The sequence below is a fragment of the Seriola aureovittata genome, chromosome 3, assembly GCF_021018895.1.
Source record: "Seriola aureovittata isolate HTS-2021-v1 ecotype China chromosome 3, ASM2101889v1, whole genome shotgun sequence".
NCBI lineage: Eukaryota > Metazoa > Chordata > Actinopteri > Carangiformes > Carangidae > Seriola > Seriola aureovittata.
The window spans coordinates 302,680-319,572 of record NC_079366.1 but is presented as its reverse complement, the minus strand read 5'-3'; the positions used below and the strand labels follow the sequence as shown (position 1 = coordinate 319,572).

The 16,893-nt window shown below is 41.3% G+C and overlaps 1 protein-coding gene across 1 annotated transcript; it reads left to right on the top strand.

The window, feature by feature from the left end:
- The first annotated feature begins 562 nt into the window (after positions 1-562).
- On the top strand, positions 563-16,893 carry chchd10 (coiled-coil-helix-coiled-coil-helix domain containing 10). Its single transcript, XM_056371729.1, has 4 exons — positions 563-749; positions 1,525-1,744; positions 15,272-15,413; positions 16,671-16,893. Exons 1-4 carry the CDS (start codon positions 709-711, stop codon positions 16,688-16,690), a joined length of 423 nt encoding a protein of 140 aa, XP_056227704.1. The 5' UTR covers positions 563-708; the 3' UTR covers positions 16,691-16,893.

The following is a 16,893-nucleotide window of genomic DNA, read 5'->3' as shown; positions in this document are numbered from 1 at the left end:
AACAACACATTAAAGAAAGTGATTAAAAAGTGATAAAAAATCCTGGATCTGTCCCACTCACCAGATCTCCACCAACATTTAGAGTTCTTCTTCTGTTTCAGAGGTGTTGATCATTTTGGAGGATGCAGCTCAGTGTCTCTGTTGATGAACCTTCCCGCCTTCATGTAAATGTTGTGGAGAAGACTGCAGGTGTTTTTCCTTAATTTCCTTCAAAAATCAATCACGTCATTTGGTCCAGTATTTCTCAATCCTTGCTTTTTTAACATCTATTTCCTTGTGTTTTTCGTCTTCTTACCTTGTTTTTATTTATTTATTTTTATTTATTTTATATCTTTCTCCAAATCTTGACTGTGCTGGAGCCTGTTCTCGTTTCCACCGTTTGTTGAATATTATTTATTTCTGTACATTCATTCATTGTCTTGTATTCAACATTGATTTTGTAAATAAAAAAACAAACTGTGGTGGTGGTGGTAGTTCTCCACTCCAGCAGATGGAGATGCTCAGGCCACAGCATGAGCTAAGATCACGTCAAATCTCGCGATATTTGTGCGCGTAGCACCGGCAACCCTGCACAAGGTCAGCAGCGTATGCTGAAGCTACTGCGGAGCGGTGCGCTTGTGTGTGAGAGAGAGAGAGAGGAATCAACTTGTGAACTTCCCGGTCACCTGTCGGCTGTTTGAATCAACGGGACCGTCTGTGGTGTGAGACATGGCGAGAGGAAGCCGCAGCCGCCCCTCAGCTCCAGCAAGGTAAACACGTCACCTGACGGCCAGTGTCCCGGCTCAGGCTGTGCTGTTGGGACGTTTCCCGAGTCTCATGTACTGTGTAAAGCGCAGGAAGAGGCTGGGAGTCACTCCACACAGATTCGACACAGACGATGAAGCCCGGGCATTTTATCTACAGTCAGACTAATAACTTCATCATCAGCTGAAGACATGTGCAGCCTGGTCACTGCTGCAGAGGTCACAGAGCCAATGTGACGTCATGTGAAGTGTGGACAAGGTCAGCGCAGAAAAGCTGTCCTCAGGCAGAGAGGGAGCTGTGAGGCTTTCCCATCCATATATATATATGTGTGTGTGTGTGTGTGTGTGTGTGTGTGTGTGTTCTGTCCTCAGCTGTAATGTGACAGGCACCTGTTAGAGAGCAGCACTGACTCCGGAGGGACGTGATGACGTGAAACCTCAGAGTCAGACTTCAGAAGGTGTTTGAAGGTCCTGGTTTACAGTCTGTCTTCCTCTGTCCTGGTTTACAGTCTTTCCTCAGACCTCCTCTCTCCTCCTCCATCCTGGTTTACAGTCTGTTTTCCGTCCTCCTCTCTCCTTCTCTGTCCTGGTTTAGAGTCTGTCCTTCTCCGTCCTGGTTGGTGTTTCCTCTACATAAGTGGTGGAGATGAAGGAGACGGTGAAGGTTGTAGAGTTTAGGACACATGTCCTTTAGAGGTTGCTGTCACTGACAAAGTAGATTATGTAATGTTCCTTTAAGCCTCTTATACACAAGAAATTGTCTCTTTTGTTGTGTCTGTAGCCCAGCTCCACCCCATGCTCCAGCCCCTTCTCATCCACCTCCGGCCTCCTTGGCCCCAGCTCCAGCTCAGTCCCAGGGACCAGGCCTCATGGCCCAGATGGCTACTACAGCCGCAGGGGTGGCGGTCGGCTCGGCCGTGGGCCACGTTGTCGGCAGCGCCCTCACGGGAGCTTTCACTAGTGGCAGCAGCAGTCCAGAGCCAGCCAAGCCCACCTACCAGGTAAGAGGTGGAGTGATCGGACATAGGGCTATATATTGGCAAGATTTTAGCTGTGCGATACATATCCCGAAAGGGGGTGACGATATGATTTATCAGGATACTATAAGCAAGACGATATATTGCAATTTTTTTTTCCAAAATAGTCTTTAGTTTTAAAAAAACTCCTAGTAGAAGAACACAAAATGTTATATGCATAAACAAATACGGTTTATTTTTATGAATTCAGACTCAAAACAGTTGGACCTGCATTTGTATTTCACAGTTCGTATAACATCCTACATCATAGTACTACTTTTTGTGCAATCTGAATAGAAGAATTAACATCTGCCTCAATCTATAAAAAACTCAAAAATGCGTACAGGAAGGTTAAGATAAACATTAAGAAATGAAATTTGTTAACAGTGTTATCAATATAATACATGGTCCCTGCAACATCCAATATAACACAATTTTTTGTGCAATTCTGAACAAAGGAAATACCATCTGTTTCTCTTTGTATCATTGAAAAAATAGAATAAAGGTGCTTTCACGATTCTTAAGATTCAGAAAATAAAATTTGTAAATTGTGTTATAACGATAAAAAAATAAATAAAATAAAAAATATACATAGTCCTTGCAACATCCAACATTATTATAACACTATTTTTGTGCAATATGAACAAAGGAATTTCCTGATATGCCTAAATAAATAAAAGTGCTTGCAGGATTCCTAAAAAAAACAAACAAAAAATGTATGTGTAAATGTAAATGTAAACAAAAAATTAATTCAGAGAAACATACTCAGACCTTTTGATTTCACATTCCAGTTTGTATGTTAGTGCTTATTTTTTAATGTCAAGGTTTTTGTGGAGGAAGGCAAGCTGGTCCACATGCCGAGCTTTCAGGACACTTTTCTGTGCGGTAACAATGTCTCCTGCGGTGGAGAAAACTCTCTCCACAGAGACTTGTTCTCCAGGAGAGAGTTTTCTCCATGCACAGGAAACGCTGCGCTACTATAGATAGCTGAGGGTACTCCTGTCCGTGTTCTCTCCATCAGCTAAGAGGATCTCCTGGGAGAGGCAAAGAGGTTTCTTCTCTAAACTTCTTAATCTCAGATGCAGCAGCAACACATGCAGATTTTGATGCAGCATTGTCTTTGGCAAATGTATCTCCAAGCAAGTTAGCCAATGCACATAAGCTCCTTGGTCTCTTCAGGGGTGGCTGGGGGGCAGGGGCGGATCCAGATTATTTTCAGGGGGGGGGCACAAGGGGGAACAACAATCACACTGGCGGGGCCACCCAAAAGCGACTACAAAAATGAAAACTGACCTTTCACTTCAACATTTAGATTACTATGTGGAAACAGTTACTTCTCTTAAAATTGTACAGTAACACAATGTATTTATGTCTTCATCTTGCTTTTATTGGCTACATTAACTCGTTCACCTTGTAAGGAAGTTGCACAACCTTTTAATTTTGCACTGTCAACATTACAATTCAGATGGACATGTACCTTTGTTTATATTCATATCAACATCCGGCTCTTATGTGCAATTAGTAAACTCACCAAGGGTAGCTGAAAGCAGATTAAGTGGATGCAGTGTATTGTGCAAGCTAGCTCTGCACTCACAGTGTCTAAGATGGGATAGAAAACTGTCTTGCAAAAATAGTCCTTGCCTTCATCAATGTTTCGCTGACCAATTGTGGATGTGACAATGGCTCCATGAAGTGCAGTGCTGGTCTTTGGCTTCCTTTTGGAAACGCTCTTGGTGCTAATGTTGCATTGCTGAGCAATGTCCAGGACCACAGCTCCTCAAAAAATGCTTCATTTCTGTAGCCCACAAATGTGTCCTCTAGTGCGTGAATGAGGTCAACTGCTCTGGCTAAGTCTAACGATGAGGACTGAAGCATATCAGACAGAAACTTGGTGTCTCCAAGTATCCTCTGAAAAGTTACTAGAAGGCCAATGAAGTTTAGGTCTATCTGCCCAAGCAGGCCGCGCGCCTCTACACACCTGTCTCCATTGTTCTCCTCGACAATGTCATGGAGGACACGGAGAACAGCTGGAAGCCGGTCCATAAGGTTTCGACAAGCATAAAACCTGCAAGCCCACCTAACATCACTGAGTTTTGGCAACTCTCGAGGCTGATCTTCAAACATTGAGCGCTGTATGTCCATCCACTTCTGGTGTACGTACGATCCAGACAGAAATGTTCATAGGCGCTGCAACAAAGAAAAAAAGCATGACGCCTCTGGCACTGCTTTCACTGTGTCTACAATTACCAAATTAAGGCAGTGTGCATTGCAGTGCACATAAAAAGCGTGCTTAGCCTGTGACTGTATCCTTGCAGACACACCACTGTGTCTGCCGCTCATCACTGAGGCCACGTCGTAACCTTGTCCGACCAGCTGCTCTCTGTATTCCAGTCCATATTTTTGGAGGCTATTCACAATCTTTTCTGTTAGCCCAGCAGCATCAAGCTTATCAGCATGTTCAAAATGCATAAAACTTTCATGCACTGTTCCCTCATAATAGTACCTGAGCACTAAGGAAATTTGCTCTTCTTTTTTTAAATCCTTTGTCTCATCAGCTAGGATGCTGAATGCCTGGCTTTGTTTTACCTCTTCAACAATGTCCTTCCGTACCATCTCAACCAGCACCTCCAAAATCTCATTTTGGATGCTGTGGCTGGTATATTTGGCATTGCTATGCTCCATTTTCCATTTCACTAAAGGGTCATGCTTAGCAATCAGTTCCATAATGGCTAAAAAGTTCCCTCTGCTGCCTGAGTCCTCTGACTCTCGGTGGCCACGCTGTGCAATGTTTTGGGTGGCTGTACACAGCAGGACATCAGCAATTGTTTTGATATACTGTCTGTTTTCTTCCACCTTTTTTTGGTATTCTTTATCCATTGCCTGGAGTAAAGATGTATTGTTCCCAACACCCCTCTTATACTCTGTCCATGCCACCATGGCGTTGAGATGATGCTCTGCCTTGGCATGCATCTGGAATCCTCCATCTTTATACGTGGCCTTTTTCCAGTTTGAAAAACCAGTGCCTAAGGAGAGAACACTGTTTCAGGCGCAGAGGGGAGCGAAAAATGCCTACAATTAAAACAGTGTGCACTATCCTGGCATTGTGAATACTCAAGCCAGGTGTGCACTATGTACCATGTGGCGTTGAAGGCCCTCGTCCGACCCTGTCTGTGCCGACTTCGTGGGAAGGTTTTCAGCATCGGTTGTGCGGGGCCCACAGCTCTTGTTTGAGATATATCTGGAAATATAAAAAGTTCCAAAATGAGTCTGTGGAAACTAATCCTCATGGTCAATGGTGAAATTGTCTAAAACTAGGTAATTGTTTAAGTCCCCCTCTACTCAAAAACATCTTTCTTCTTGTTCCTACAGTTGCATGTTTGAGCTTCACTGTGCAGAATGATGTATGTGCAGAATGTGACACGTGAAGACTGTTTTTACATTCATCTGCAGAAATTATAACGTTTCTCTGTGCTCATTGAAAATCTGATTGTAAGGGGTAGGACTCGAGCATGATTTGTGACATCACAAAAAGTTTGGAGAAATTATTCAGCTTATTCAAGAGTGATGTGGGAACTTGAAGCCTCCAGTGCACATACACTGAGAATGGGCTTAACAGAGAGGTAGGAGACATTTGATGTCCACCAGGAAACCTTTAGAAATTAAAAACTAACTAAAATAGTAGATGTAATTTTAAAGATTTTAACAAGATAATTTACCTTTTGCGAGAAAAACCAGGTCAGTCAAATTATTTTTCAAAGTAGAGTATTTTAAATAATGTCTGAAGCAGATCTTTAAACAATGACAAGTTTGAAATAACATACTGAGGTGTTCAAGCTTTACCTGTTACACCCAAAATGCACCAAGAGACAACTGTATTCTAGCAGTTAAGTAATGCAAAAGAGCAATGCACATATTGCTACATGGTTAGTTAATATAACATTAATATTCTACCTTGGGGACTTTTGGGTGCAGCAAACGTTGGCATTGGTTGAGCAGGGATATTCCTGTTCCTGCTGCTGCTGCCGCCGCTGCTGTCGTCTGCATCATCAGGCTGCGTGGTCTCCTCCCAGGGTGCATCTAAAGTATTGATTGGCACTTCATTATATCTAAAATTACATTTAAATGATACTTTTTACAATATAGCATAAAGTACAAGTGTTTAACAAAGGCATACTATTAAAAACTGCACAGTGCACAATAGCATCAGTTTAATTTAGTAAGCTTAAATAAAAGTAGGATATTTAGTCACTTCATTCACTGAGCAAATGTAAAATCTTGCAGAACAACAAATGACATACTATGTAGTATACATATGACTCATATGACATTTTAAATCATATTCTTCAGGTCTGTATTTTCACCTAGAGGTCCATGGGTCTGGCCTTGACCCTGTGATGGGGCCTGGCTGCTGCATTCAGGCTGACCCTGACCTTCCCTGCGTTCCTCAGGCTGACCTGCACTGCTCTGACATTGCTTCTTCTTTATGAAGAAGTCGTGGATCTCTCCCTGTCTCCGTTTCATTTTTACTATCTAGTCGACAAAACACCTTTACAAACACAATGAAAAGCAATAAATTACTCAATGTTGTTCACTGTTACAGTAATCTCTCCGTTTTCATGTGCTGCTTTGCGACATTAATTATATAGTATATGCAGCTGGGCCGAGAGACACACAGGGAGGTAGGTAAACAACTCCAGCTGTTGCCAACAACAGTCCTTATATTACTGCAGTGTTTCCCCAACTTTTTCTCTGAGGACCCACTTTTTAAAAATGACAAACAATCAGGACCCAATTCACAATAGGTCTTATCCATAAATTGTCAGGAGTGAATTTGTGCATAAATAATGTTCTTGACCATGTTTACTGCCATTTCCACATCACCTTAACTTGAATAGGCAAAACAGCCATTTTGAAGAAATATACTTTTGATAAATCACAACTTTGTTTTCAGCACGTGTTGTTGACAACATATACACATTAAATACTTTATAAAGAGACCAAATAAATGCATTTAGGCAGAGTTAATAGGCTATCTCATTGTTTTACTTCCTCTCATCAGTAAAACAATATACACATTTTAAATGCTTAATAAATGAGATGAAATAAGTGTATTTAGGCAGTTAAAAGGCTCTCGGTTTTCTCCCTCTCAGTAAAACAAACAGAATGTACACTGGCCTTTCTTATATGAACATTCACTGCTTCTTGTTGAAAGATTTCTGAAATTAAAAAAAAATGAAAAGAAAAGCCAGCACTCACAATGTCCTTTTAGAGGTTTTAATAGTCACTGGAAAAGTGGAAAATGCACCGGTAGTCTTCCTCACTGATGAAGACCTTTGCTGTCGTTTGCCGATTTTCCAGTGATTAAAACCTCTAAAAGGACATTGTGAGTGCTGGCTTTTCTTTTCTTTTCATTTTTTTTTTTTTTTTTTGGCACGCACCCCATGAGAGAGCTTCATTTTTGAGAGCGCTTGCTTTTTTGTAGTCTGTTTTAAGCTAACATTAAGCTAACGTTACATTAGCCACGTAAAAACACTGGTCATCTTGTTTCACAAGTTTCCCATGCAAACGAAATCAAAATTAGGTGTAACAGTAGTTTGCAAAAAACAGACATGCAATTCTTAAGAACTTAAATATAGTGTGTCCTTACCTCAACAGTAGCGGCAGCCGCAGACTCGTTGGTTGGACCCGGCTGAAAGTCCTTGACCATGACTGACTGAGTGGTGTCAAGTTACAGTATCTACTCGGCTGAATGCACCAATTCCGCCACGCTATTTCAAATTAAAAGCCCTCTAGCTTGTCATTATACAGCCCAGTCATATAGGTTTAAGTCGTGTTTCCGTTTTGGTAAACAGTGACTGGAATCCACCTTTACGCAATGATTGACACCATTAAAAGCCAATGAAAATTGGGGGGGCACACGGGGTGGCCAATCAGGTTCCAGGGGGGGCCGGTGCCACCCTGTGCACCCATGGAAGCTCCGCCTCTGCTGAGGGGTTGGATCAGGGCCATCCTTGTTGTTAATTGGGTGATCAGCCTCCTCTTGAAGCTCCTTTTCCTCCACTGGACTTTCAGTGTTTACCTCCTCTTGCTGCTGAAAAACACCAAAACATCAAATCAAACTAGTAAGCCAAAATTCAAATCCGAGATCCATCCTATTCCACATTTCTATTTTATACATAATTATCCAGTGCAACTATTAAAGGTGCACTATGCATTCCTGCATGATGTCACTTCTGTTGACGTTCGAAGTAAATACCAAACAAAACAGAGCAAGCTGATTTATTAATTTGTTTACTTACATTCTGTTGCTTCTTTATGGCAGCCACCACAGCATCTATCAGTCTGGAGTAGATTACACTGGTCTCCGATTCAGAGAGAAAGGGTAGATTCTTGAATTCTTGCCATGTAGTGTCTCGTTCTCATTGGCGTCTCTCTCTACCAGATCTTGTGCCATCGCAGCCTTGATGTCCTTCAGTGTCTGTGTGTCATCTGGGCTTTCTTCTGTGCTCATGACAAGCTTGGCATGAAGCAGAGCAATGGCAGACTCTCCTCTGACATCACCAAGGGGGCTTCTTTCACTGGCTTGAGTCCCTTGAATACTTCTGCACACATGATGTCAACCTCACTCAACATGAAGATTTCTTTTTCACTCTTTCTGTTCTCTGTTGAAAGCAGCGCTGCACAGATGGCTGGTTGCTGTTCTAAAAACCTTTCTATCATCTCATTAGAACTGTTCCACCTAGTGATAACGTCTGTGTTCAGTCTGTGTTTTGGTAGCTGGAGCAGCTTTTGTTTGTGCTTTAGCTGGTGGCTAGCTACGTTGCTGCATCTGAAAAAGTTGGTAACACGTCTGATCCTGCCAAGTAGGCACACCACTGTTGGCAATTTGAATGCCTTCTGCGAGGCGAGATTCAGACTATGTGCGAAGCACTGTACATGGCTCATATCTGCAAGTCTAACCGCAACAGTCATGTTGGATGCATTGTCTGCAACAACAACGGGATCTTTACACCCAATCCCCACTCACTCAGTAATGCTGCTATGTTTTCCCCTGTGTGGCTGTCATGCATGGCTCATTTTTGCATTACCGGTGAGTCTAGCTTCCACTCATCAGTTATGTGATGTGCTGTAATTGTCAAGTACGATTCAGTGGCTCTCAAAGTCCAAGCGTTGCATGTTAAAGCGACTCTCTCTGCTGCGCTGAAAGAGTCCACATTAGGGATGCAACAACGAATTGATAAAATTCGATTACGAATTCAGGAAATGGAACGAAGTGTTGTCTGCCTTTTGCTGGATTAACTGTGTCATTTTAGTACTGGATTAGCCTATAAAGACATGGATGCAGATTTGTCTTCTTAGGACTCATTTTTCGGAGAACATGGTCCCTGTCAGATTTTATACTGATGGCAGATTCTAGCTGAGTTAAGGCATTAATTTAGATCTGAGAACAGAGGAGCATGCCGGATGGATAAGAGGATTTTATTAAGAGTGTTGTCACACTACCAAACTGCCTGGCAGTTGATCGTCCACTCTGACACTTCCTGTCACTTCTCTTCATTATTCTCACCTGTACATTTAGAACATTAATAACTGTATCAATATAAATGCCTAGATAGATAGATAGATAGATATAGATAGATAGATAGATAGATAGATAGATCTACTTTTTTTATCCCCTAGGGGAAAATCGTGTGTCCATTAGCTCATTGTTGATAATAATAATAATAAAAACAGTTAATAACAAATAAACAATAATAATTAGATTAGTCCACTTCATTTGGCTGAGGTGTTGTATAGCCTGATGGCAGTGGGAACAAAGAATCTCCTGAACCTCTGTTCTGCAGCGCAGTGAGATGAGATATTTGCTGCACCAGAATGTTGTGGAGAGGATGGTTGGTATCGTCCAAGGACCTGAGCTTCCTGAGGAAAAAGAGCCAGCTCTGCCCCTTCTGGTAGAATTACATATTGTATTTTTAATAGCATTAAATTTAACCTTTTTTTAAAATTTCAATGTAATGCAAAAACGTTGAACCATTTTTTCCATGAACCTTTTCCATAAACCTTTTCCATGAACCTTTTCCATAAACCTTTTCCATGAACCTTTTCCATAAACCTTTTCCATGAACCTTTTCCATAAACCTTTTCCATGAACCTTTTCCATAAACGTAACAGAACAACATTGTTCATCAACTCTTTTTCAGATGTAATTCAGCAGTACAGTCACTTCAGTTTGACTGACTGGTACATCGCTTCACAAAGTCTATCTGCTATGAAAATTGGCAAAGCACCCAGGGCACAAAGCCACTAGACAGTGCATGCAGATGTACTTGGTTTTCCGTGTGCAGGCGGCATCATGGCATCTGTTTTTATTTTTTGCTTCTGTGAGCAGAGGCCAGTGGCTTCCAGGGCCAAACCTGATCTCAGGGGTCGGCTTGGACACTGCTCTGCGCTTCAAAGCAGGTGGGGTGGTACTGGGTCTTCCTCTTCTCTGTGTCTGGATGGAACCTGCATTTATCAGCGTACGAGCTACAGACGACTTGAAATGCAGAAGATTCTTGTTTTCCAATCCAGACATTCTGTAGAGGTGCCAGGCATTCACAGTGGTTACATCCAAGAAGTGAAAGAACACTCTCATGTACCACCGTTTGTTTTTGCGACGGTGGGGGTACATTGCGACAAGTTGATCCATGAGATCTACTCCTCCCATGTGCTGATTGTACAGCTTCACAGCAAAAGGCCTTGGGACGTTAAGCATCTCTTTTTCTTTCTTGCTCCATCTCTGGGCCAAATCTGATGGGGACTGGCCAGCGCAGGAAGAGGCCATGTGGATCACTGAACTGTCTAACCAACGTGTGACAGTGATGTGTTAAGCATTGGTGACAACAGAGCAGGCTCCTCTTCCTTCTGTTTGGAGTTGTAGTTGTAGTTTCAGCTGTGTTCCCTGGAGCCTGTTCTTTCTGCATGTGCCAGTGCCATAGGTGCCCTGTTGTTGCAATACCTGAATGAGGGGAATGGTGCAAAATAAGTTGTCAGAAAACACCTTGTGATTCTTCTGCTGTATGTCATAACAGAGGCACATGACTATATCTGGAGCCATTCCCAATGCACTAACCACGTCCAGCCACGTCCAGAGGACCCTGCTCTCACCCATACTTCACACCCCAGGGTTTGGGTTTTTTGGGGATGTACTGCTTGAGAGACAAGCGGCCCTTGAAGGGAATCATTTGCTCGTCAATCGATTGCATTTCTTCAGGATTGACTGCTGAAAGGAAGGTTTTCTGAAGTGCATTTAACACTGGTCGGATTTTGAAGAGCCTATCAACATTTCCTGGCTCCCTTTGAGGAATTATCAACAAAGTGAATGAACCTCAGAATCTGCTCAAATCTGTTCACTGGCATGGCATTTGCTATCAAATCAAGACGAAGCCCTTCCTCTGATGACCAGTACATTCTTGATCCATTCATCCCTAGAAATGTCTTCATTTCTTTTGTTGTCAAGGCCAGATTTTCTTTTCCGTTTTGGAATGCATACAGGTTTGAATTTTGTACCATGTCATCGATCAGATTTTCGGGAAAATAGATGCATAAAGAAATCTATTGCTTATGTTCCCTCAACATTCAGTTTCCACCCTCCTAAAAAAGGAGGCAAGTCTCCCTCAAACTGGTTGTCTTTCATTTTCCAGATGTTTCTGCTTTATTTCTGTGCTTGAACTCTGACAGGTGGCTCAACCTCTGCAACCTCATCTCCCTCTGCATCCTCATCTCCCTCTGCATCCTCATCTCCACTGTCACTAATCCTAGCATTTGCTGATGCTTTGTCTGGCAGCCCTTCATCATCACTGTCACTAGCATCTTCCTCACTTGACTCAGATGGTATTTGCTCCACTGTCCTGTAGGCCTTTCTAGCACTCTCTGCACAGCTCTACAACACATAAAGACACTAACTGTTACTCGCATAATGGGACAATCTGCACAAAAACATTATTTTTGATTATTTATTTTTTTAATACTTCAAGTTGCATTCTTATTACTTAAATCAATTGATTTACAACCAAAAAGTTAAAGCAGATGAAGCTTTTTCAAGCACAACAAAGCTGCAGTAATAGTATGAATTGTACTTGAAATATAGCCAGCAATGCATGATGTCCAATTTAGTGGATGGGTGATTAAACGTAATTTCCGCCCAATGTAAAATCAATCATTGGAAATTTTAACAATTATATTACTCCTAGGATGTTACTTGATGTTGTCATATTTTTTTTACCTGCCAGGGTCTCCTACTGTAGAAGCTTTTAGTGGATATTCCTGAGCTGCTTGACGTTCCTGCTACTTCGTCGGCCATCTTGGTGTTGACAAAAAAATGTTGCACTAAACACGGTTGGCCAATGGGTGGCAGTGTATGCGATGACTCACAAGAGTCCACTGTAGTGGCTGATATGCAACCTGGCGATCTAAACCCATGCATGTTCAAGAAAACAGCTTTTGAATAGCTGTCCACTGTAGTGACCACTATGCGACGTGAAAAAGTCCCAAAAAGAGCCATGAGTTTGTGGCTAGCAGCTCGAGCTAAGAGTTTACATAGCTACAGAGCTGGGCTTTAGCTTCTCTTGTCTTAGCAATGTGTGAATTGATCACAACTGTGTGCGCGCACCAGTCCCCTGGGGGCTGGCACATGTTTCAGGGGTGTCACCTGTCTTCTCCTTTGTTTCAACTTGGAGAAGAGAGTAATTTTCCACAGAACTTTTGAATAGTTTAATTTAAGGGTTTACCTATAAACTCGCACATCCGTCTTCCACCATGACCACAAGACATTAAATGAAACTAGAAAATTCCAGGGAAATTTTGAGTGCCACGGGGGCTACTGCCGGGATGAGTACATGATTTATTTCCAGTGTTCAAAGGTCACCCTGATCATATTCTGGTTTTGAGAAATGTCTTGGTATAAAAGACTCTGATATAAAACAATGTCACATCCCTCCATCATGTATTATGTGGGAAATATCTCATATTCTGTATTGTTTTTTTTTAATAAAACAAAAGGCAACATGTCTTCAAACTGGCATTTAAAGGGTTAAAATCCTGAAAACTAATAAACATTTGATAGGTTTGAGCAGAACTGAAGTGGTTTAAGAGATGTATGCAAAAGAAAAAGCAGAAAAAAATATTGATATATGATGATTTTATAGCATTTTCTTTGTGTGTCCTTTTTTGGACGCGAGGAACCCCAGAGGGTACAAAATGTGTTACCAGTGTATAATAAACCTGTAACAGTAACTGACATTAGATTTTAAACATATGTCAAAAAAGACACTTTCTTGCAGAAATCCATACCTTCAGCTGTAACACAGCCAAAATGATCAGCAAATCAAAAAAGAAAAGTGAAGAAAATGTCCAAAAAAGGACAGAGGGACCCCTGAGGGTTAATAAATCCCATGAACATGAATTACCACTATTATGTTTTTTTCTGTGCTAAATTTAACATTACTGGGGAGGAGAGCAACGCGACTAGAAGTGACAGCGAGAGAGGGCTAGTAGCTTCTCCTCTCCTCTGTCTCAGCGGAGACCGTCACAACTTCATTCACTCTTTTAACAATACAAAACAAAAAGCAACGAAGGAAGCAGTAAATGGACTTACATATTTAAGACCTAACTAAATGTAATTTAAGACCTAACATGCGGCTAATGTAAAGCTAGCAGAGCTTGGAGAGTTGGTTATCTGGTTGCTAGGCGCACGCACACAGGTCAGGAGCTGCCGTTGCCATGGCAATGTGAAAATGTGCCCAGAATTTGGCTTCTACATGGCTTCAAAACAACTGCAAATTATGAGAAAACCGTTACTTCTTTTCAAAAACCGAAAAGACCGTGACAGACCAGAAGTTTCTTACAGCCTCTATTTTATTCAGATATTCCTTAAAATGAGTGCGTAAGCTCAGTGCGAAGACAGAGAGAGATTCTTTTGAAAAAAAAAGACGATTACATTAGGTGTCAATGAGAGTGAGACAGGTATTGCTGCCGGACTCGGCACCCCCGTTTAAATTTTGTGCAGACCCTGCCTGTCAAAGTTACATTTTATGAATCCCAACAACTATGTCTACATTTTCAGAAAGAATTATTTGTCTCCTTTTTACGGTTTGGCCGTGAGCTCGAGTTAAAAATAAAAATAAAGGTTATTTTTTACTGCTTCACGCACTCTAGCCAACTGACGCTTTCACTCTAACTTTGAAGAAAAAGTGATTTGCACTCCTCCTTTGGGTGCTCATAGTTTACAGCTATTCTAGCTGTAGAGGAGTGCCTCGGAGCTGAGCACCCGTGGCACTAATAACATATAAACCTAATGGCACTAATAATGACAGACAGGAGTAATAAGAGTGTTGATATCATATTACATCCTTCAAGTCTGGAATGAATCAAAAAACAATATAAACATTTCCTTAAACTAATAGTCTATAAATGTGGATTACACAGCAGTTCTTTAACTGTAGTAATAATGATATGGACATTCTGGATGTCATGTAGTGTGTGTTACCTTGTGTGAAGGATGCTGACACATGAAGGACATTGTCTTAAAATCTACATGTTACATTTCAAACATTCTGTAGGATAGAAGTTTGGGATTGAACTATTACATAGAAACATCTCATGAGTTACAGAACAGTTTAATTACTTATTCTTCCTCAGATCTGTGTCTGTGAAGAGTGTTTTTGCTGGTCACTACCCAGGATTGGAATGTGGGTTGTAGTTTATAACTCTTATCTAGAGAGGGACAGAGGAAGGGAGGTTGGTGTGTGTGTTCATGCATGGCACAGAGAGGCCAGGATTCACACCTTAATGATACTGATTCTGGTCTGATTCTGTGTCTCTCTGGCATCCTAAAAGCATGGACTGTTTGTGGGAGTAGGGTCCTTTGTCTCTGTATCCTATCAATTTGATAATTTGTTGTTGGGAAGAGTCACAAAGTGTCAATTGTGTGTCCATAACTCTACATGTCCATACAATGAACTTTAATGGCTTGTGACTGATGAAATGCCAGGTATGTACGCTACATATCACTTAAATTATTCAATATAATTATACTAAACCTTATCATTTCCATAATACCATAATTTAACATTATTTGGTATAAAAAGATTAAAAGTAAAGACAGTAAACACTATTACACGTGTATTAAACATTTTATTTATACTGAACGTTGTAGTGTTTTGCTATGTGGTCCTTATACATAAATGTATGTCAGTTCTAATGCTACTGTGTTGTCCATATAAGATAAAGTATAGAATAAATAATACACTATCCAAAAAATAAATCATTCAGTCACAGTCAGCATGGAGTGCTTGCCCTTGGTGCAGACAATATCATCCTATCATTCTGCCTTGTATTAATTTACGGGAAAAAAAAAAGAAAAAAGGCTCCCAGCCGGCACTCAAAAGAGACACTGAACTCATTCCAGCTGTGAAATGTGAGATTTTGACTGAGACATATGCTGTGTTTCTTTCCCTGCTCATCTCGCTCCAGGAGCCCCCCCGGCCTGCTCCTGCCCAGACAGGCCCCTGTCACTTTGAGGTCAAACAATTCCTGGACTGTGCCACCAACCAGACTGACTTGAGTTTATGTGAGGGCTTCAACGAGGCACTCAAACAGTGCAAGTACTCCCATGGTGAGTCTGTGGTGGATGATGGAGCTGCATGATACAGATGGTACAGATGATACAGGTGTACAGATGCTGCAGATGGTACAGACAGTACAGATGATACAGACAGTACAGATGATACAGACGATGCAGATGGTATAGATGATACAGATGATACAAATGGTAAATATGACACACATGATACAGATGGCAGATACAAATGGTACAGGTGATACAGACCTTACAGATACAGACTGTACAGAAGATGCAGATGGTATAGATGGTACAGGTGATACAGTCAAGACAATACAGATGGTACAGATGATACAGGTACAGATGACACAGGTACAGATGATAAAGACAGTACACATACAAATGATATAGATGGTACAGACAGTACACATACAACTGATACAGATGGTACAGACAATACAGATGATACAGATACAGACAGTACAGATGATATATGTGGTACAGTTCTCTGAGACTTATAAGCCAAGATGAGGTTTCCAGTAAACTGCTCAGTTTAAAAACAAATGTCAGGCTGAAGATAAGTTGGATCCTTCCCTTCCGTTCCTCACCGGATCACTACCTCAATCTTTAAATGCTTTGTCGGCCACACCTCCGGCTCCATTCGTCGATAGAAAATAGTTTGTGCTGTATTATTGTTTAAAATCACATTTACAGAACCTTTAGTCTGTCATTTGTCTGCTAAAATCCCCCCGTGAGCTAATGGACACATGAATTTCCCCTACAGGATAAATAAAGCATCCATCCATCCATCAATCCATCCATCCACCCACCCACGCTAAATTAGTCTATAAGGCTCTGCTGCTGAAGCCGTGTCATTTCCTCTGCTCTCATGTAAATGCAGAACTTAAGGGTCAGGTCACAGCATGTTTTACCATCAGCTGCACCACATGTACACACTGTGTTTAACTGGGTCCAGACTGAGCTGCAGAAAACTCATTTCACTTGATTATTTTAGCTTTTCTAATTAAAACGAATGGCAATTTTCTGTCCGTCCAAACTTAAACTCTACATGTTTATTCTTGTGCATAGCTCAAAGTGAGTGAGCTGTTTAAATAAAGGGTTAAATCATTATAAATAGTTGTGAAGTCCTTCGTGTAAAACACTGACTCAGTTTTTATTCTGCCATCACGTGATCATGACTTTCTATAGTTTTATGATTTTTGGAGCTGCAGTCCTTGCACATAAGTTTTAAACATCATATGATTTTTGTGTTTCTCATGTCGACCTCTTTTTTTTCCTGCTTTTCTGAAGGTGTGACATCACTGGTGTGAAGTACGCGAGTCAGCTGTGACGGTCAACGGATATTAGTCATGAAACAGACTGTAGATGTGTTGTAGACACTACATTAAAAACTGACCGCCGTTCCTCAGACAGAGTGTGTTGGTTCTGTTTAACTGATGGCTGCTGTTTGAGATGTGTTTGTAATGGACAGTGACATACATTTAATAAATGGCTGTTATCTATTTGCACATTC